General features: G+C 40.5%; 1 protein-coding gene across 1 annotated transcript in view; it reads left to right on the top strand.

Annotated features, from left to right (window-relative positions):
• LOC103249979 (protein FAM13C-like) overlaps positions 1 to 19,114 on the top strand; it is a 96,819-nt gene extending 77,705 nt beyond the window's left edge. The window contains exons 6-8 of the mRNA XM_008048570.1: positions 1,265 to 1,349; positions 16,815 to 17,025; positions 18,484 to 19,114. Of these exons, the coding sequence (XP_008046761.1) occupies positions 1,265 to 1,349; positions 16,815 to 17,025; positions 18,484 to 18,859 (672 nt within the window). The 3' untranslated portion in view covers positions 18,860 to 19,114. The remainder of the gene's footprint in view (positions 1 to 1,264; positions 1,350 to 16,814; positions 17,026 to 18,483) is intronic.
• Positions 19,115 to 21,163: the final 2,049 nt, after the last annotated feature.

Genomic DNA, 21,163 nt, shown 5'->3' with positions numbered 1-21,163 from the left:
AGGGGTTGGGGGTATGGGGGAGGGGAGGGGTAGGGAGTAAGGGGTAGGGTGTGTGTGTGAGGGGTAAGCGGTGAGAGTGAGGGATGTGGAGGTGAGGGTGGGGGTAGAGGGTGAGGGATGTGGAGTGGGGGTAGGGGTAGGGAGTGAGAGGCGGGGGATGAAGGTGAGGGGTGGGATATGAGGCTGTGTGGCATCTAGGACATGTGGAGGGCAGGGTGTGAGTAGGAGTGTGCGTGCTGGGAGATCATAGCAAGGAAAGGCCCAATGGTTCTGCTGTCAGTGGCTGCCCCTGCTGGAACCAGGTAGGTGGAATAGCGACGGAGACCTGCCAAGCTTTCTTGTGACGGAGCTGTCTCTCTCGATCAGGGACTCGGGCTGACTCACTTTCGCCTGGTCAGAGGAATTAACTTGCGGGCATCTGCATCATGGCAGGATGTGTGCGTCAGTCCATACGACTTTGTTCTTATTAAGAACCATGAGGGAAATTTAAAATGAGAAATGAAGGGGGTGGGTGGGAGGTTATGCCAAGGGCTATGAAAGATAAACTGCTTCTCCCTCAATGACTGGGTTATGCTAAGTGACCAAGGTCATCTCCCTTGACCCTGTTCTTGATAAGAGGCGGCTGCAGCCATCCCATGTGAGAGAAGTAACTTTAGAAGACACAACACACACACAGACACACACACACCTCACATATAGATAAGGGAGCCTGGAAGCTCCTCCCAGATGCCAGGCGGCCTCTGCAGCAGTAACTCTTTGTGCACTGCGGTTTGCTGCAGTCTTTGCTTTGGAGGGACGATGGCTTTTATGAATGGTAGCCTGGGAGGGGCCTAATGTCCTCCGCTTCTGATGTCAGCACAATGAATGAAACACTTGCAAGGCGTAAAGCCTCAAGTACCGGGGGAAGCAGATACCTTCTCAGATTGGTTCTCCAGATGCAGCGTCTCTTGCTGACGAAATCACCAGTCCCATGTGTCACAGATAATCCATATACGTTGGGATTTAAATGAGGCAGAAACCGAGACTGCATGTGGAATAATGCGTAGATGATTCTGGCACAACCAGCTCTTTCCCTGAAGCAGCTGTTGTCGCCACCCGCTTTCTGCCAGGCGCTGGAGGAAGGTGCTTGCAGGAGCAGCAGACCCACCGTTGTGTGTCAGGCATCTACTTAGCTAGCCTGATGTTCTGCTTTTGCTGGCAGAATTCCTTGCTGAAGCTCCAAGCCCTCGAGTCTGATCTGTGCTCTGCATTTTTGCCAAACCAGGAAGAAGCAGCTCAGGTGCATGGAGTCAAGGACTCAGCCCCAGCATTGACCCAGAGTGTGCCTGCTGATGGGGCGGATTCTGCAGGTAAGAGGCAGGGCTGCGGGTTGTCCCAAATTGTACTCAAGATAGTTCAGCCTCTTGCTGTTTCACCTTCAACCTGGGCCCTGAGGGGAAACAGTGCTTGGTGCAGTGTGAAAGCCTGAGAGGTGCTTTTCAGTTGCCCTGGGGGAGCAGAGTAGAGACAGGGGAAATTAGGGTTTGCTATAGACTTGCTTTCCAGCTGGGACCTAGAGTTCAACTTAAAGAAATGGGTGGGAGGCGAAATTGCCCATCACAACATCCAGTCTTCATTTTCCCATTTGGTCTCCTGTGACAAATGCTTGTTTTATATTACTGAACCTAGATGAATTTTGCTCTCTTGAAACCCATATTTTTGAGATGTTGAGGGATGGAGAAGTTTCAAGACTGCTGTTTCCTTTCTGTTAACTCTTTGTAAGGTGATCTATCAATGCAGGGAAAGTGGGGGTGGGTGCTCCACTGATAGCTTATTCTGATCCTGTATTGTCTTGTTCTGTCTCAGTTTTTTTTTTTTTTTTTTTTGCATTAATATCTGTGTCAAAAAGTCCCAAATTGGGTCTCAAGTTTTTCTAGCTTTAATCCCCTGGGATGATAGCTTGACTAGAAAACAGAAGGCAAATTAATGCTCCCAGGAAGACAAGAGAGGAAAGAAACACTAGTATACATGCATAGAAATGAGAGCACAGCTTATGTTTTCTAATAAGAAAGGGCCAGAGGTTTGCCAGACTGGTCTGGATGAATGGTTAAAAGTAAGCTTAGGTGAGCTTTCTTCATGAGAGGTCTTTAATCTCCAGGAGTTGAAGGAAAAGATTTGCAAAGGCAATCTATTTCAGTACCATTAGCTTAAGTACACTTAAGACACTCCTGTTTTGAAACAGACCCATGTTGTCTAAGCAGGTAAATCAGTCATCTCCACTGTTAGAATGTAAACTAATTTAAAACTTTCCATGATCTAGCCACTATTCTAAGCACTCTATGTGTATTGTATTAATCTTAAACTGACTGGTGAAGAATACTGTTCATGGTAAGGACACTGAGGCATAGTATAGAATTGCTGGCAAGTGGTAAATTATTTCTCTATGAATGCAGGTGGCCAGTTGACTGTCATTGTTGTCTAGTCAGTTCTCCTGCTTTGTTGGCCATTGTGTTTGGATGAGATACAAGTAAAACTGGACAGAAGCCAATGTCAAGCCAATTAGGGAGTTAAGTCAGATTATTTAGACAATACTCAACCCTATATTCCACCGCCTGCAAACAAACAACATACAAAATACATAAAGAAGTCTCAAGCCAAGTACAAATTAGCTATTGAATTATCTGATGATTTGGATTAGCTAGACAAGTATCTGGCAAAGAATATTTAGTAAAATATTTGTAGCATGTAGAATAAGGATTTTTTAAATATTATTACTTTCATGTTTCCTATTTTCTCGGAGGATCAAGAAGAGTTTTGCATTTTCTCATTCTGTATAGTTCAGATTTTGTCCAAGCTTATTGCCACTCCTTGTAAAAGGGAAATAAATACTGGGTTTATGTAGGGATTGCTCACACAAAGGAACTAGCTATATATTCCATGTGAAGGGTCAAATGGCAGGAGCGAGCAGAAGGCTTCTTATGAGGAGAGTTGTGAGTTTGATGCTGAATTTTCCAAAATGTAGATTAATCTGAAATGTCTCAGAACCCTTTCAAGAGAGTCTAGAAAACTAGACTCTAGAAACATGTAGAGAACTAGATGTTTTCGGGACCTAAGGAGTCTCTTCGTTTGCCATGAATATTGCCAAGGCAACAGTCGTTTGTAAGATGTTTTCATTATTTAAATTATGAAAATGGTCTGGTCTTATTGGCTTCCAAGACGCGTTCTTATAGGAAGGCCATACATTTTCTAATCCATGTGTCACTCAGAGAAAAATGTATGCTCAGATCAGCAGTCCTTAACTCAGGACCTCAGAATGGATTTTTAGAGTGCTCTTTAAGCACCTTGAAATTGTAGTGTTTTTTTCGTGTAAGTTCTGGTGAGAGAGTTATTGTATAATATGAACACACATGGCCATATATCTACGTAAGATTATAGTAACTTAAAAATAGTTTCTCTTTCTTAACGTCTAGCATCTAGCCCTGAGCCTTGCCTGTATATAAATATTCAACTTGTAATTTTTATAATTATTCAATTAGTAAATGTTGATGTCAATAACAAGGACAAAATTCAACAAGCAGTTTATACAGGGACATTTGGATATAATAATATACCACTTAACCAATAATAGCAAACATTCATAAATATGAATTAATGTCACTTAAATGGGTTTCAAATTCACTTTAGACTTAGAATAGAGCATACCTACATAAAGTTGGACATCTGAAATGATGGTCTGAACAAAGTATAGTAGTTTCTCTGTATTGAGATCAACATATTGAGCTTTAACATGGGTTTATGTGTTACAAAGATCAGTCCCTTCAAGATACCTGTTCTAGAAATTTATTTGTAAACTGCACATGTAGCAATAACACATTTAATGGCACTGTGTCCTAGAGAGTGTTCCAGAACCTTCTTGCAGATAATTACCAGGAAGCTTTTCCAACATGTAGATTCCCAGGCATCATCTCTAGAAAGCCAGGGGTGAAAGTCCTGGAATCTGTTTATTTCAGAAACATTCCCCAGTATTAGGAACCACTGGTCAAGTGGACAGTGTCTTGAATTGGGAGAGAATGTCAAGTTCTCTCTGCCTCTGTTCTACCTTAATTTCATCAACATCACAGGCAACATGAGACTATTACTCAGGGTCTGTGGCCAGTCGGCTCTATCTACTTACTTCAGGAGGAGAAAGGTGCTTAATCATCAAGTCTACAGGCTGGAGGGTGGGTGGCACGGAGACTTGGATAAGGGATAGGGACACAGACAGGTTGGAAGTATGTCAGGGCCCTTAGAGAAAAGTGATGGAGAGGAAACCAGCTGCAAGGCAGGTTGGGGGCTCTATAGAGGGTAAGCAACTGCTTGGTTTGTCCAGGACTGTCCCATTTTTAGCACTGAAATTCCCATATGTTGAAAAATTCTCACTCACTGGCAATCCAGGACAGTTGGTCACCCTACTTTTAGGTTGCAAACCACATGATATGAGGTGGAAGCTGGTATAGACTGAATCTTTGTGTACCCCCCAAATTTATATGTTGAAATCTAATCCCCAGTGTGATGATATTTGGAGGTAGGACCTTGGAGAGGTGATTACGTCCTTAGGGTAGAGTTCTCGTGAGTGGAATTAGTGCCCTTATATGAAAAGTCCAGAGAGCTAGCTTATTCTGCTTCTACCATGTGAGGCTACAAGGAAAAGTTGGCATCTGCAACCTGAAAGAAAGCCCTCATTAGAACCTGACCATGCTGGCACCCCTGATCTCAGAGTCTCTAGAACTGTGAGAAATAAATTTATGTTGTTTATAAGCCACCCAGTGTGTGGTAATTTGTTATAGCAGCCAGAACTGACTGAGACAGAAACCCACACAATAGTTCATCTAAAAATCCCTCTAACTGGATCAATATCCTCTTAAAGCTCAAAAGAGTATTTCCTCCATGGCATTAGTAAGCATCTGATTCCGATTTGGTTGAACAAAAAATAGAATGAGGATTGTTTTCTCAACTGCTTGTCATTTTCAAAGCGTTTAGAAGGCCCGTTTGATGTTCCACTTGACTAAGCATAGTAACCTTTGCTCTATCTGACCAAGAATGATTGATGGTATGGTGTTTTAGCAAAAACTGTCACAGAGAACTATTTCTAGAAATAATAATTCTGCAACAGTGCCTAATTAATTCTTTTTTTCTCCCTAAAATCTTGATTTTCAAATTGAATTTTCCATTTGGTTAAGACACTAATGTGGTATGTGTATTTACAGTTCACAGTTATTCTTATGAAGAAGTCAGCATAATCTGTTGGTCTCTTTCAATGTTGAAGTTAAAGTAGGGCAGAGGCAATGAGAATCTGACTGTAACTCTCATATTTCAAAATACTATCCATTTCATAAGAAGTTCTCCATTTCTTGAAAGTGCTCATTAAACTTATAGAATCTGGGCTCCCTACCTTAAAATACAAAATTAAGACATAGAGATGAGGCCTGAGAATTTCCATGCAGCGAAAGCTTCCCTGGTGATTCTGAAGTGCAGGAAGGGTCAGCTACACTTTCTAAATCAGTGTCACTCGGGGGTGGGGAGGAGGGGGGAATTTAAATGTGTTTTTGCTGCAGATGTAGCTTACACGGAGTTCTAGAACAGGAAAATATGTCGGGTATCCTTCTAGGTGGTTCTGACTATCCAAATAATTTGGTTTTTCATCCTATCTGGAGGCCTCCCCAGATATGCTTTGAAAGTCAGTTCAACTTAAGAAGTGCACAGAATTTTCCACCATCTTTTAGTAACTGTATTCATTATGGTTGTGTGTGTGTGTGAGGGGGGTGAGGGGGAGAGAGAGAGAGAGAGAGAGAGAGAGAGAGAGAGATATTTCTATACCCTTCTTGAACCTTTTTATATTTTCAGCTTGTACTACCTGTTGTTTTAACTAAAAAAAATAAAAATGAAAATGAAAATGGCTACTATTGTGGAAAGTAATACTTCATGTATTTGTTCTAAATTGATTCCTTTAAAATAGTGATTTTCAATTGTGGTCTAATTTGCTTCCTTTGGGGCCATTTGGCAATATCTAGAGCCAACCGGTTCCAAATGGGGGGGAGGGTGGGAAGGACTATTGACATCTAACACGAGTAGAGGCCAGGGATTCTGTTAGACATTCTGCGATGCACAGGACCACCCCTCTCCCCTAACAAAGAATGATCCAGTCCAAAACGTTAATAGTGCTAGGTTCAGAGACCCTGCTTTAAAAGCTTTGAAATGAGTAACATCAATATTAGCTAACAATGACCTTTTCACTTATATCAGGCATTATTGGATTGGTTTCCTTATTTTATCTTCACAAGAATGCTATGATGTAGTTTTCATTATCACTCCCAGATTAAAGATGAGAAAATAAACTAGGAGAGTTAATGTAACTTGCTGAAGGTCCCACAGCTATTGAGTGGTGTGGGGCTGGAAGGTAAAGAAAGGTTGAGAGTGGGGTATCCCTACTCTGACTCTATAGTCTAAACTGTTCACCACTATGCTATTAGCTATCCAGCCTAAATGCTTATTTTATTTATTTCACTTTTTTTAGAGACCAGGTCTCATTCTGTCATCCATACTGGAGTGCATTGGTGCAATCATAGCTCACTGGAGCCTCAAGCTCCTGGGCACGAGGGATTCTCCAGCGTTGTCCTCCTAAGTAGCTGAAACTACAGATGCACACCACCACGATTAGCTATTTTTAAATAGTTAAAGTCTCACTGGTTTTAAACAGACAAGGTCTCCTCCCTATGTTGCCCAGGCTGATCTTGCATTCCTGGCCACAGGCCATCCTCCCACCTTGGCCTCCCACAGTGCTGAGATTACAGGCATGACCTACTGAACCCAGCCTCCCAACCTAAATGTTAAGTTCCCATAGTTCTAAGATTCTAGAATTTGAAATTAATTCCATAACCATATAAATACTTATATATTTACAGTGCATCTCTATAATTAATATGTCCTGAAAGTCAATTTTTCCTTTTTATTTCAGATTCAGTGGGTACATGTGCAGGTTTATTACATGGATATATTGTATGGTGATGAGGTTTGAGCTTCTAGTGAAACTATCACCCAAATAATAAGCACAGTAGCCAACAAATAGTTCTTCAACCCTTGTTCCCCTTTCTCTCAACTTTAGGAGTCTCTGGTGTCTGATTTAAAACGAATCCATGACTCTGTTTTGTCGGATTGAAGAGGCCTAGATTTGTAGTTGGCTAGTTTATTGCAGCCCCTCTGTTCCTGTCATTTTAGCTCCTCTGATTTAGACTATCTTTCTAGATTTCTGTGCCTTTCTTGATGTGTATTTACCCGACCTGCATAGTGTATTTCAGATGAAGTCAAATAGTATAATTTTATTTGTACAATAGTTTCACAAAATGTTACTATTGGAGGACACTGGGCAAAGCATACATGGGATCTCTATTATTTTTCACAACAGCATGTGAATCAACAATAGTCTCATTAAAAATGAATTAATACATTAAAAAAGGCAACAGGGGAATTTTATAAAATAATTACAATGTGCCTGTAAGATTTTTTTTTTTTTTCTGGCTGGGCGCAGTGGCTCAAGCCTGTAATCCCAGCACTTTGGGAAGCTGAGGAAGGGATTACCTGAGCCCATGGGTTCGAGAACAGCCTGGGCAACTTGGTGAGACCTCATCTCTACAGTAAATCAAAAAATTAGCCAAGCGTTGCTGTGCATGATGTGCCTTTAGTTCCGGCTACTTGGAAGGCTGAGGCTGAAGGATCACCTGAACCCAGCTGGTGAACACTGGGATGACTATGAGTGTGCCACTGCACTCCAGCCTGGGCAACAGAATGAGACTCCAACTTGAAAAAATAAAAATCCTGTTCCCCGTTAAACTAATAATTTAGTGCTTATTGTTTGTTAAGAGTAGATGAATTCATTTTCTCTAATGGCATTACCTACTACTGGCCACCAGTGCAAGTCATCAGCCACTACTGGACTTCCTTGTGATTTTTGAGCTTATTCTGTGGTTGCTCAGCATTTTACTCTTTGAAAAATATTAATGTCTCAACTGCAGACTCAGACTTATCACTGCACTTCCTCTTCCATGCCATTTCTGAAGTGCAAAATAAGATTAACCCAGGATCCATTTGCAAGGATTGGTACTGACATGTCCATTGTAAAAATATAAATTAATCTCTGCCCTTTGATGTATATTAAGTGAATTTTGTATCCCTTGCAAAGCATGGTCCAATCATCATTAGGTTTTGTTTTTAAACAACCTTTGGTATGAAAATCATGCTGTAGACTTCTTGAGAGCCCAGATATGCTTTTATACCAACGGTTGTTCAAAAATTTCCTCTTTCATGTTATTTCATAAATGTAAAATAAAATTAATCTGGGATCAATGTTCAAGGATTAGTAATGAATTAATGTCAAATACAAAGATATTACTATCTTAACAAAGTTATTACTTGAACTACGCTTTGCTGCATACTCGCTCCACCTTGCTCAGAAATATAGCTCCTTACAGAACTTCATGTGCTAGTTGGGTGACTTTGGACAGGTTCTTTAATCTCTCATGCCCCTCAGTTTCTTTTTCTTTAAGATGAGGAAATGCATACTATCTCATTCTTATGATTATTGTGTTCCTTTTCTTTAAGATGAGGAAATGCATACTATCTCATTCTTATGATTATTGTGACAATGGCATGACATAGTACATGTGAAGCTCTTAGCTCTTAACACATCACCCATGTAAATGCTCAATAGATGTCAGTTGTCACTGAACAGTGGGGCTTTCTAACCATACTAAGAACTCATATCTCCTTTCCTCCAGTTACATTTGTCTGTGAATATCTACTCTATCATAATTTCTAACTACTTTTGGGGTGTGGAAGTGACATTTTGTACTGTTCGTTCCCTAGGTCCCTTCTAGAGCCTTACATATGATTGACATTACACGAGTTCCCTTAGGCAAAAGGTATTTATAATAGCAATAATCTATAGAGCTGATGGCTGAATAAGTACAGCCTATAAAAGTTGAAGCTACATTTGTTACAATAAAATCTATCCTGTGCTATACCTATGACATAACTTGGCCAGAAAAGTACTTTACTATTAATATTTTTTTGGATGCTTTTATATAACTGTCTTCATAATCTTGGAAGAAGGGAGCTTCACATTAACTCCTAGTTTTCCAAAGAAAGTGTTTTTTTAAAATGATTTCAAAATTTATGAAAGACAGTATAATACTCTGAAGCCACTTTTACAGCTGCCTCATAGGAAGAAAAAAAAATCAGTCTTACAGCCCAAACTTCCAGGTGATTATTTAATTTTTTTCAAATTTAATTTTAAGCCAGGCCAAGTACTACATGTTAATATGCATCCTTCTAGTTCTTTTCAGTTCTTTACAAACTAGAATTCTGAGTTTGAAGAAGTTTACCTGGCTAAGGATATAACAACTGTGAACATGTGGTATCACAGACCAAATGCAGGTTTCTGACTCCAGAGCCCAGACTTTTAACCAGTAGCCTTAGAGTCATTTATGAAATTAATATCCTTTATTTTTTAGAACAGTTCTAAGTTTACAAAAAATTGAGCAGATAGTACAGAGAGTCCTCGCTTACTGTTTTTGCCTTGCATACAGGTTTCCCATATGTTATAGTCATTTAAACAATACCTTTCTTTGGGTTATTTTGCTATTGGCCTTTCATGTGTATAAAGACTACAGTCTGGAAGTGACCAGATGGTGTACCTAGACGCTTGGTGTCTGACACGTCTCTGGATGCCTCCCAGGCCCAGGGCCAAGGTGGACAAACTCTCTTGTCTGTTCCAGTTCCCTGAGAATCATATGTTCCCGTGGCTCTTTCTATGTGGAGCTGCTTTATTCAGCCAAATTAACCACACTTGAGATGAGTAATTCTCGATTATGCTTTCTTACTGGCTTTGGATAAAAATATAGCCCACACTGAAGATTGGGACTTCCTTTAGTTGTCTTCCTGTTTGTTTTGTATATTCAATGTTCCTTCTATTTCTCAAAGCACTTCTGTTCATAAGTGACAATTTTCTTTTGAAAATGGCTCTTTTCATCTTAATAGCAGATTTTTATCAGCTGCACGACTGAGACGATCAATTGTGCAGGAATCAACTAGAAGACCTGGGGAGTCCATTATGCTGAAACATGATGAGCATCATAGCACCCAGTTTTCTCCTTATACCTTGGGGGCACTTCTGAGTCTTCCATACTAGGTGAATGATGTGTTTTCTTTCCCCAACTCCATAGCTCAAGCAGAGGCTTGCACCCCAGCAGGACATTGTTCAGCCTGATTGTTGTCTGAGCAGTTGGCTGTATGTTGGTGATACAGGGAATGTAAAAGATGTTCTCAGAGATTTGATGCTGTTTAATGGCCTTTCCCCTTGGCTATTTCTCAAATTCAGCAAGGTTGAGAGAGGTTAAGTAATGCATCCCAGGTCACAGAGGGGGCAAAACTGGGACTTGAATCTGGGTCTTTCTAGGCCTGTAGCTCATGCTTTTATTCATGATGGCAAACTACCTCTTGGGATCTGCAGCCCAGCTCTGATTTCTTGGTGACAAATTTTCCACCTCTCCGGTTCTCTAACACTTCTGGTGGCCATCCACAGAAGCCGGCACACAGGTCTGCTTGGAGTGCCAACTTCCCCCCATTCAGTCAGCCTCCACGACCCAGAATCCCTTTTCATCTGCCCTCATTCCCACCTCATCCATCCCAAAATGACAATATCACTTCTCCTGTCTCAGTGGTCTATAACCAAGCAAGCTTATCTGTTTTCCAAGCCTTAGTTATTGGGATGACTTCAGATTTACCCAGGTTCTCTCTTCCCTGACCTTGTAGCTGATCCTTCAGTGCCTTAGGCACTCAGATTCAACATACCTAAAACTGAACACTTTGTGTACCCATCAGATGTTTTTTGGTTGTTTTCAACTATGTTTTTGTGGCCTCCTCTGAGCATATGATACTGTTATCCTCCTTGCTCTCTGTCCTGAGAAAGGCTGGCTGAGAACTCTGAGGACTAAAGTCATTAGAATCATGAACATGCTTTTGGCTTATTTAGCATTTCAAATCATCAAAGCCTGATGTTTGGTATTTTTGGAAGTACCTGAATGCGGTCTATGAGCCTGTTGTGATGGGCAAACCCCTGACTGCAAATTAACAAATCCATAAATCTCAGCAGTCCATCTCAACTTTTTGACGATATTTATTTGAATTTTGAGTTGCTTTGAAAATTCACATTAGGAAGATATATTTTTAAATGTAGCTGACTCATCAAACAGCTGTGATATAGCATCTGCTTCTGGCCTGGAGTTACAGCCAGATCAGAAGTGGTCTCTTGGCCTTCATACCCTGATGATAATTACTTTTCTTCTCTATGTTCCTACAGTGACTTTCAGTGTTAGAGATGTGGAGTCTTCTACTTGGGTGCTGGTCAAACCCTCTCTGAATAGAGTTAGCACAGTTACACAACCTTCTCTACTAAATTTAAAGTGGAGAGCATGTTACCACTGGCTTCACGTGGTTGTTATAAAGATTAAATACATGCCCCAATTCTCAGAACAATATTGAAGGCATAGTGAGTCACTCCATAAATATTACATATAATTATTATTCTTTTTTTAGATTGGAAACTATAGTTTATTTAGAAGGCAAATTAGGAGAGAGAGAGAGGAGATATACCTCCCCAAAGTAGAGGAGGGGGCCAAAGCTAGGAAATATGGCAGCCATAGCTAAAAGAGCCACGTGGACACACCTGAGTTTAACAAAGCAATGACAATTATTCTTGTTTTTTTAATTAATAAGACTGATAGCAGAGGCATGCTGAGGGATATATTGGTTTGCATTTTTCATATTAGCCTTGTGGGTTTCCTAGTGAGGTGAAGTTGGTGCTCGGTAAGAGAAGACGATAGTCAACTTTTTTTTTTTTTTTTAGTTGGAGTCTTACTCTTGCCCAGGCTGGAGTGCAGTGGCCCCAGCATCAACCTGCTGGGCTCTGGCGATCCTTCTGACTGACTCAACCTTTCAAGTAGTCAAAACTATAGGTGCACTAATTTTTGATTTATTGTTGAGATGAGGTCTTGCCAGGTTGCCCAGGCTGGTCTCAAACCTACGGGTTCAGGCAATCCACTCGTCTCGGCCTCCCAAAGTGCTGGGGTTACAGGCTGAGCCACTGAGTCCGGCCTCAACTTTCTTATTTTGATAATAATAATTATTAAAATGATGATTCTCATGAATACTGTGTTTGACAGTTTCTATACCTTATCATTATGTTTCACCAAATATGCTTTTTAAAAGATGCATGGATGAACATTGTTATTGAAGAAGAATTTATTTTAATGTGTTTTATTTTAAAAAATGTAACTAGCACTTCAAATTCATGACTTCTTGGTCATCATTGCTTAGGCCAAAACTGAAATAAAAAAATAACTATAGGTTGAAATTAAAAAAAAAAAAAAATATATATATATATATATATATATAAAGTAAAAATAGGTTTATGTGAATATGCCAAAAATTTCATGGGATACAGTTTTATTTCATCTCATCTTCACTTACTCATGTGAGGCAAACACCATTATTCTTACCACTTAACAAATAAAGCTTGAAACAGGTTCGTCATTTCCAAAGTCCTTTAACCATCGGTAGACCTGGTTTTTTTTTTTTTTTTTTTTGAGTTGGAGTCTCACTCAGTCACCCAGACTGGAGTGCAGTGGCCGCTCCCGGCCACCGCAGCCTCGACCTGCTGGGCTCCGGCGATCCTTCCGCCTCAGCCTTCCGAGTAGCCGGAATTACAGGCATGCGCCACCACGCCTGGCTGATTTTTTTTTTTTTTGATCTATTGTAGAGATGAGGTCTCGCTGCCCAGGCGGGTCTCGAACCCGCGGGCTCAGGCAATCCACTCACCTCAGCCTCCCAAAGGCGCGGGATTACAGGCTGAGCCACCGAGCCCGGCTAGACCTGGTTTTTAAACTAACACTCTTTGCTCTCCATTGTGAGTCCCCAGGGTATTTTCTCACTTCCTTCTCAGGAATATTTTTTTCTTAAAATTTTATATTAACTTACGGTATTTTTCTTTTTTATAAAATTATGATATATTTGTGCAGGTTATTGTCTGGACATAGACTGTCCCACCACCCCAGCAGCCTTTGGCCAAGACTGGTCTCTGAAGGGTATGCATATTCCCAGTAATGAGTCATGGGGTGCAGATGACCAAGCAAAGCTGAAAACAATGTATTTAGCGCTCTTAATCAATGTAATTGTAAACACTGGATAGGAATTTGACTAATTAACTTGTTACCTATAAAACTGCTTGCCATACTGCCTCGAGATGCAGATTCTTCGCCAAGCCTGCTGCCGTGGGTATCTCCTGTTCTAATAAGCTTATGTCTAATAAGCTTATGTCTTCCCCTTGCTGGACCTCTTGGTCTCTACTTTGGAATAGGTAAACATTCTGTGCAAGCCCTCTCAGAATTGGGGTTACCATGTTACAATTTGTTACAGAAATTTTAGAAAATACTAAGAAGTAACAGGAAGAGATTTTTGTATTGTAGTTAAAACATTTAAAACAGCCAGGCACGGTGGCTCAAGTCTATAATCCCAGCACTTTGGGAAGCCGAACTGATGCCTGAGCCCACGAGTTTGAGAACAGCCTGGGCAACTTGGCAAGATTTCATCTCTATGAAAAATTTTAAAAAATTAGCCAGGCGTGATAGCACGCACCTGTAGTTCAGTTACTTGGAAGGCTGAAGTGGAAGGATCATCTGAGCCCAGCAAGTCGACGCTGGGGTGGCTGTAAGCGTGCCACTGCACTCCAGCCTGGGCGACAGAGTGAGACTCCCAACTCAAAAAAAAACATTTAATATGCGATCTATGCTTTTACATTCTTAAGTGTACATTATGGTATTGCTAACTAGAGTAGTTGTCCCTTACCTGTGGTTTTCCTTTCTAGGACTTCAATTACCAGCAGTACCGTACCATAAGATATTTTAAGAGGAAGAGACCATATTCATATAACTTGTATTGTAGTGTATTATTGTAATTGGCCTATTTTATGATTAGTTAATAATCTCACTGTGCCTAACTTATAAACTAAGCTTTATCATAGGTATGTATGTATAGAACAAAACATGGTGTATATATAGGGTTTGGTACTATCTGTGGTTTCAGGCATCCACTGGGGGTCTTGAAACATACCCTACTGTGGATAGGGAAGGACTACTGTAGAAGCACAATGCTTTGCAGCAGATCTCTTTTTATTATCACAGCCCTGTGATTAAGATGAGCCAAGCGTGGAAAAGGAAGGGTAGGGAAACTGGCTGGAGCCCCACAGAAAGTATAGGCACACCAGACTCCAGACTCCTTTAAAACACACTGCATCACACCATGGGCCCTGGCAAGCTGCCCCTTCCTTTGGAAGAAAAAGTAATGTGCCCCCAGGGAACTATCAGAAGCCACCCTAGTTTAATATTGCTATACACGTCTCCCTATTGGGGAGCAGGATGTGGAAGCCCTGGCCTGATCTCTTCCCAAGACAGCGGCAGCCCTGCCTCTGAATCTACTGGCTTGTTCTGAGTAAAGAGCTCAACTATTCTGTCTACACAAATACACACACACATACATGCACCAGCTGATTTAATTAAGCCCCTTCTCAACTCAAATGGTGAGTTTAGACAAAGAATTGAGGCTCAACCAAATTACCAGTTACTGACTCTGTTGTTTTTCAATTGGTTGCTTTGGGATCTTTCTGGCTGACAGCTTCCTTCAGTAGTGAATTGGAGAGAAGGGAGGTTAGGATGTTAATTAGGCAGCATGGTAAATTATGTGAATGCCTAGGAGAAAACAGATGCCATGCAAATGGAGGTTTACAATTGCTGTTGCAGTGCAGCTTTTTAAAAAGAGCCATTCATAGTGATCTGTGATTCTGTAAAGTTATATTTTGGGACTCCATGGGTTTCAGAAACAGCTCTTTTCCTGGGTCTGTTCCACAGTCATGTGGCTAGGATCCCAAGTGTTTCCATTTTGGCATTTTAAAACAGCAACAAGAGACCCTTGTTTGTTTTGAGCATGGAGCCACAGCTGAGCTGAACGGTTGATAGTCTTGGCTCTTATTTTAGTAGAAATATGGTGGTCCCAGAGGCTTGCAAAGATGATATTCTCCCCCATTATTACCAGAAGATACTTCCAAGAAACTGGCAACATGAATAAAATACGTATCTTCTTAGAGCCTAATGGTTTAAGAAAAGGATTTGATGAGGGACCGATACACCTCTTGATGGCTTTTGAAGGTGTGTGCTATTTATATGCTATGATTTATTGACTAGTAACTCTTATTCCTGATACTCCTGAGGACTCCTGCCAAATCTTGGTGTTTTCTGGGAAATTTTTCATGGCAAGAGTGTTGCATGTGGTGATTTGTGTCATCACACCAGCGCATCTTACCTTGGGCCAGAGGCACTGCTGTTCACCTGCCTCCAACTCTGCCCTCATCACATCCATTTCTGACCAGCCTCAGCCCTGACAGAATGCTGTCAGGGAGCTTCAAAGGCACAATAGGAGGTGTAATCTACCTTCCCAGATTACAACTCACCAGGGGAGATGGTGCTAACTGAAAATACAGGAGTACCTAATCAGACCTTTGATGTTATACAAAACAAATTGCATTTCAAGCTCTAGAGCACAAGGAGCCATTCTAAATCTGATTAAGATTCATCCAGTACCAAATTGTGATAAATGTTTATTTTGGAAAAGCAGATCATCAGTATTTTATTTCTGATTCTGCTTATTCATTCAGAAAATCTGTTTTCCACTCTCTTTAGGGAAGTAGGAGTAAGAGAAAGCCTTGGCTTGTCCTGACTTGTCTGCTGGGCAAACTTACCAAGGAGTTTGAGCTGCTTCTTGAATAATTCTGTGGGGATTCAGAGTGCAGAGACCATTATCCTGGCCACCCTGACTCAGTGTCCTAATTATCTCCCATGGACACTCCTCCACAACACAGGGGTACCCCCATTCTGGACAGACGCTGGGGTGGGGAGCTAACTTGTAGCGAGAATTCGGGCACAGAGCTGCCTATCTGGGGAGAAGGTTTGGAGTAGATTTTGTTTTGTTTTGTCCAAAATAAAATTCTACATGAAGATTTGGAGGAGAAAACAGAATTATTCCTAACTCTACTATGCTTTATAGTTGCTGTGATCTTGTAGTGCATTTGTTTGTACACATGAACGTATGCTTTTTATATAAAAAGGAATCATTACTGTTTGTTTTGAAATTTGTGGTTTCCATTTAACATATTCTGGACATTATTCCTTGTTGATAAGCAGAGTTCTCCATCATTTTTGATGACTGCTGAATAATTTTCAATCTGGGCACTGCCTTCCCCTCTCTTCCTCCTTGATTTTTCCCTTTTTCCTTTCTGCTTCCTTCACTGGCAATTCTGTTATTCCTTTTCTTCCTCATAATCTATAATCTCTTTCATCAGCTTCATTTTGTTGTTTTATTTTTATTCAGTCCAATGATTTGTAATATACCCTTCAACATATGCAAATAATATGAAATAAAAAGAGGATTTTTGTAGTTCTGGACTGTGCTGACTGTATAATGCATACCAAAATAATTTGTTTCCATTGTTTTTGTTGGTAGCTTTGTAATATTGTCTATCCAGGTTCTGTGAGAGCAAACATGACAGTATTTTGAAAGCTTTTCATATCCCCAAAAGGAAGAAATGACAAAGAGGCAAGCCATTATAATGAATGTTTATGATCTTTATTTAGGAACATGACAGTCTCAAGCCCTCTGTCACTTCCAAGTCTTGATGATTCGTCTTGTTTCTCCAGACCCCACGCCAGTCCACAAAGACGAGCAGAATGAAGCTGACAGCACACCAGAAGACCTTCAGTCTGTGGGGACCAGCAGGCTGCTCTATCACATCACTGATGGTGACAACCCGCTGCTGTCACCACGATGCTCCATCTTCAGCCAAAGCCAGAGATTCAACTTAGACCCTGAGTCAGCCCCGTCTCCACCTAGCACTCAGCAGTTTATGATGTAAGAAAACCTTGTTTTGTTATTGCTTTCATCTCATACAGGTCTTCAAATATCACATTTACAGACTACAATGAAGTGTGTGTCTGAAATAGTGCCAACAGGCCTGCCTAGTGTAACTGCAAGACCTCAACAATAAATGGCAAAAAGAAAACAGCCAGTGTATTTTAAGTTGGGGATGCTCTTTCAGGCCTTAGTATTTCAGGAGGAAATGGTTATGAGACACAGTCTACCTAGGGATTCATGTTTGAACATTGTTGGTGAAATGACCAGAATCCTAAGTAAATATATGTGCAGTTACCAGGAATATTGTTATCGATGGGTTCAATGTTCTTTGTCTAATGGTGGCATCAACGGTTAGACTGAGGAGATTCTTGGGAACTGTCCACTTCAATTTCTTCTTAGACCCTAGAAAAGTGGTAGCTTACAATAGCTACCCCCTCAAAATAACATGCACATAATAATCAAATGCCTGTCTCCCCTACATACTTTATGGAATTTGCATTTGGGATTAGAGTGAGGTTGGGGAACTATGTGGTATTTGTTTTTAAGTTCCACAGATAATTTTGATCTAAGGCTAAAATTAAGAATCCCTTGGCTAAGAGTATACCCAGGGAGTCTCTGGTTTCTTCCTCATAACTCATGCTGTTATTCTTGAATTTATCCAAATCTGGGTCCATGCACTATCTAAACCTAGCATAAATTGAGCTCTTGTCCTGGGCCTGTCTTGTTCTCACCTGCTGACAGTTGATCTCTGCTGAGATATTATCTAGTAATGGATTACAACTCCCCTTTCTGAACTTATTTTGTTATTGATCCTCCCCCCTCCCATTTTTTTTTTTTTTTATTACTGAAGAACTTTATTATCACTAGTTTTTCCAGGACCAAAATTTGGAAAGCTTTTCAATTACAGTCTTAGTTTTTTGTTTTTGTTTTTAACATTTTTCCCAATGGACTTGAGGGAGTTAGTGAATTATTGCTGTTGCATGTAAAGTGTGTGTCTTGTGATAAAGTATATGCATTTTCTAGAGAGGAGAGGTGTTTCTTTTCATCATATTCAAAAAAGTTCTGGTAAGTCTAGAAAAGTTAACTGCTTGTCTAAAACTTGCTTGAAAATATTGATAGATGTGGCTAGTGCAACCCACTGAAGATAGAGCCTCAACAAGGCTGAATCTTCTGAGTCTTAAAATTAGCCTTCACTAAGCTTTAGGAACTGCATTTCCTGGATTAATATTTTGTGACATTTTACACTAAAGTCCCTGATGACATCAGCCCGTAATGGAGTTCTGCGATCAGGAGGTCTCCATTAATAAGCAGGTGCTACCATGGTAGACTCATCAAATAATGAACTTCTCTCTGGACTTCTCTGATAATCCACACATCTTGGTTTTTTAGACTAGCAGTAGTGTTTTCTGGAAGATCATTGTTTCTGATGTTCCTTCCTTCCTGTAATCATTGCAGGCCCCGGAGTTCTTCACGTTCCAGCTGTGGGGATGGTAAGGAGCCTCAGACCATCACCCAGCTCACCAAGCACATACAGAGCCTCAAGCGTAAAATTCGTAAATTTGAGGAAAAATTCGAACAAGAAAAGAAATATCGGGTAAGAAACTTGGGGTTTGACAAAAAAGTGGATTGGTCAGAATGTGTGGGTTTTTTCTGCGCCTCAGTCCTTCCTTTCTGGGTACCCCTCTTTGCCAGGAGACAGATTTGGTCCCATTGGCCAATCCAGAACCTAGCAAAAATTGAGTTCCTGTCCTGGGTCTGTCGGTTGATCTCTGCTGAGATATTGTCTAGTAATGGATTACAACTCTTCTTTCTGAACTTATTTGGTTATTGATCCTCCTTCCCCACTTATTTTTGCCCCTGAAGAACCTTATTATCACTAGTTTTTCAAGGACCAAAATTTGGAAAGCTTTTCAATTATGGTCTTAGGTTTTTAAAACCTTTTTCCCAGTTGCATTTTGATAAGAACTTACTAAGGACCCAATGGCAGACACTCCAATTGTGGATAATGGGAAGAGATGGTTTCATTGACATTAAAGTACTGATTGATGTGTGGGAACCTCTCAAGTGACATCTGTTCAGGTGACTCATAAGAACTAACCCTGAGACATCCTTTCTTATCAGAGAGACACCAGTCTTCATGCTGGTTACTGCAGTGCAGCAAACACAAGCCTTATTTTTTCTCTTTTAAGAAAACATAGGGATATAGGTAAGTGTCTTAATGGCCAATGTTGCTTTTATTTTCTCTAATGGTGACCATGGCATAGAGAAAAATCATATTCATGGAAAATTGGACAAAGATATTGGGTCTTTGGCAGACAGCCCAGTACAGCTTTTTATTAGAATCAAAGAGAACAGGGAATTATCTCTCATACATCTTGAAATATTTCAAGGTTCACTAAGCGCTTGTTACAGAGGCAATCAGAAAGTTCCTGTGAGTGTGGGTAAGTTCTGGGAGGGAGGTGAGAGTGGGTAATATTCCACTCTTCCATTCTTCCTGTCCTGTGTTTCCTACAGTGGTCTCAAATTCACTAAAGGAATTTTAAAGAGTGGTTTTTAGCTTGCAAAAACAGGGAAATAAAAATCAGATTGGCTTTCAAGACAACCTTAGGGTGTTGAAGATTCTTCTCTTCCCTAGAATCAGGCTATCACATCTACTTCTCGTCTTTTGTAGGGCAGGAAGGAGTTTTACATGATTAGTCCAGGCCTTTATTTTATAGATAAGGAGGCCAAGGCCCAGTGAAGACTTATGACTTGCCTAAGGTAGTCATGTTCTATCAGCTTAAGCTTGGAGCAGTGGAATGAAGATGTGTAGGCTTTGCAATAGAGTAGATGTATAAGTCTTAAGTGGTCACATTTTGAAAGCTTCAGTTATTCTGAGACCCATCTGCCAGAGTGTTATTGGATCTGTGAAGTCCTCATACTGGAAACTACACAGTAATAACAACTAAGGACTCCATTCCCAGGGCCTGCTAATACATATTACCTTATAGTTCTTGAATAAAAGCTATTCTGAATTTGAATCCTGCACAGCTACTTAAGAACTGTGTGACTTTGGACTCGTTACCTGAGTTTCACATTCTGTCTGTCAGATAGAGTCTATATTAGTGGTGACTTCTTAAGTTTGTGAGTAGTAAATGAGGAAGTACATATACAATGCTTATTATAGTGTTTGGCACAAAAAAAGCAAATGGTGGAGACGGGGCAAGATGGCGACGGCATAGGTGAACTGGTGAGATTCTCTGAACGGACCAAGACTGCAAACTGCTGAATAGACAGACTGTAAAGCAGAGGGAAAAGTGAACAAAACCAGAAGACCCTCATAAGGAAGAACAGGTCATTGCAGAAGAGAAATAAAAGCAACCCCACCTTCCCTCAAAAACAGAATTGAAGAGGGGGAGGGAAAGGGGTAAAGGGAGAAAAGTCTACAGAAATGAAGAAAAACCAAAAGAAGAGTATGGGTCTCTCCCAGACGCCTGGGAGAGCAGACACTGAGAAAATTGACTTTGGAATACAAACAATGAAAAGTCCCCAGAATGAAGGGTCTCAAAATGCAAATGTAGATATCAAAACAATAATGGAGAGACTAAAAAGAATTGAGGAGACACAAGAAGAAACAGGAAGGAGCTGATATCTGAGATAACAGTAATAAAGAATACTGTGAATGAAATAAATAACAAATTGATAAGCATGGAAAGCAGAATTACCCAAGCAGAAGAAAGAATCTCAGAGCTTGAGGACCAAAATATAGAAATAACCCAAACTCTTAAAAACACAGAAAATAAGCTCAAAAAGACAGAACAAAACCTTCAAGAGATGAGTGACTACCTCAAGAGGCCTAACCTAAGAATAATTGGACTCCCTGAGACGGAAAGAGAAACAGAGACCACATTGGAACAAACTTTCCACGAGATCATTTCAAGAAAATTTCCCTCATCTATCAGTGATACAAAATTCAAACACAAGAGATTCAGAGAACCCCGGCAGACACAAATGAGAAGACCAACTCCTAGACACATAATAATTCGCCTAAATAAAGTAGGCACAAAAGAAAAAATCCTAAAGGCAGCAAGAGAAAAAGGCCAGATCACCCACCATGGAAGACCAATCAGAATAGCAGCAGATTTATCTGCAGAAA

This window comes from Carlito syrichta, unplaced genomic scaffold (genome assembly GCF_000164805.1).
Source record: "Carlito syrichta isolate Samal-C Ts95f unplaced genomic scaffold, Tarsius_syrichta-2.0.1 Scaffold125952, whole genome shotgun sequence".
Lineage (NCBI taxonomy): Eukaryota > Metazoa > Chordata > Mammalia > Primates > Tarsiidae > Carlito > Carlito syrichta.
This window is presented reverse-complemented; position numbering and strand designations above follow the sequence as displayed.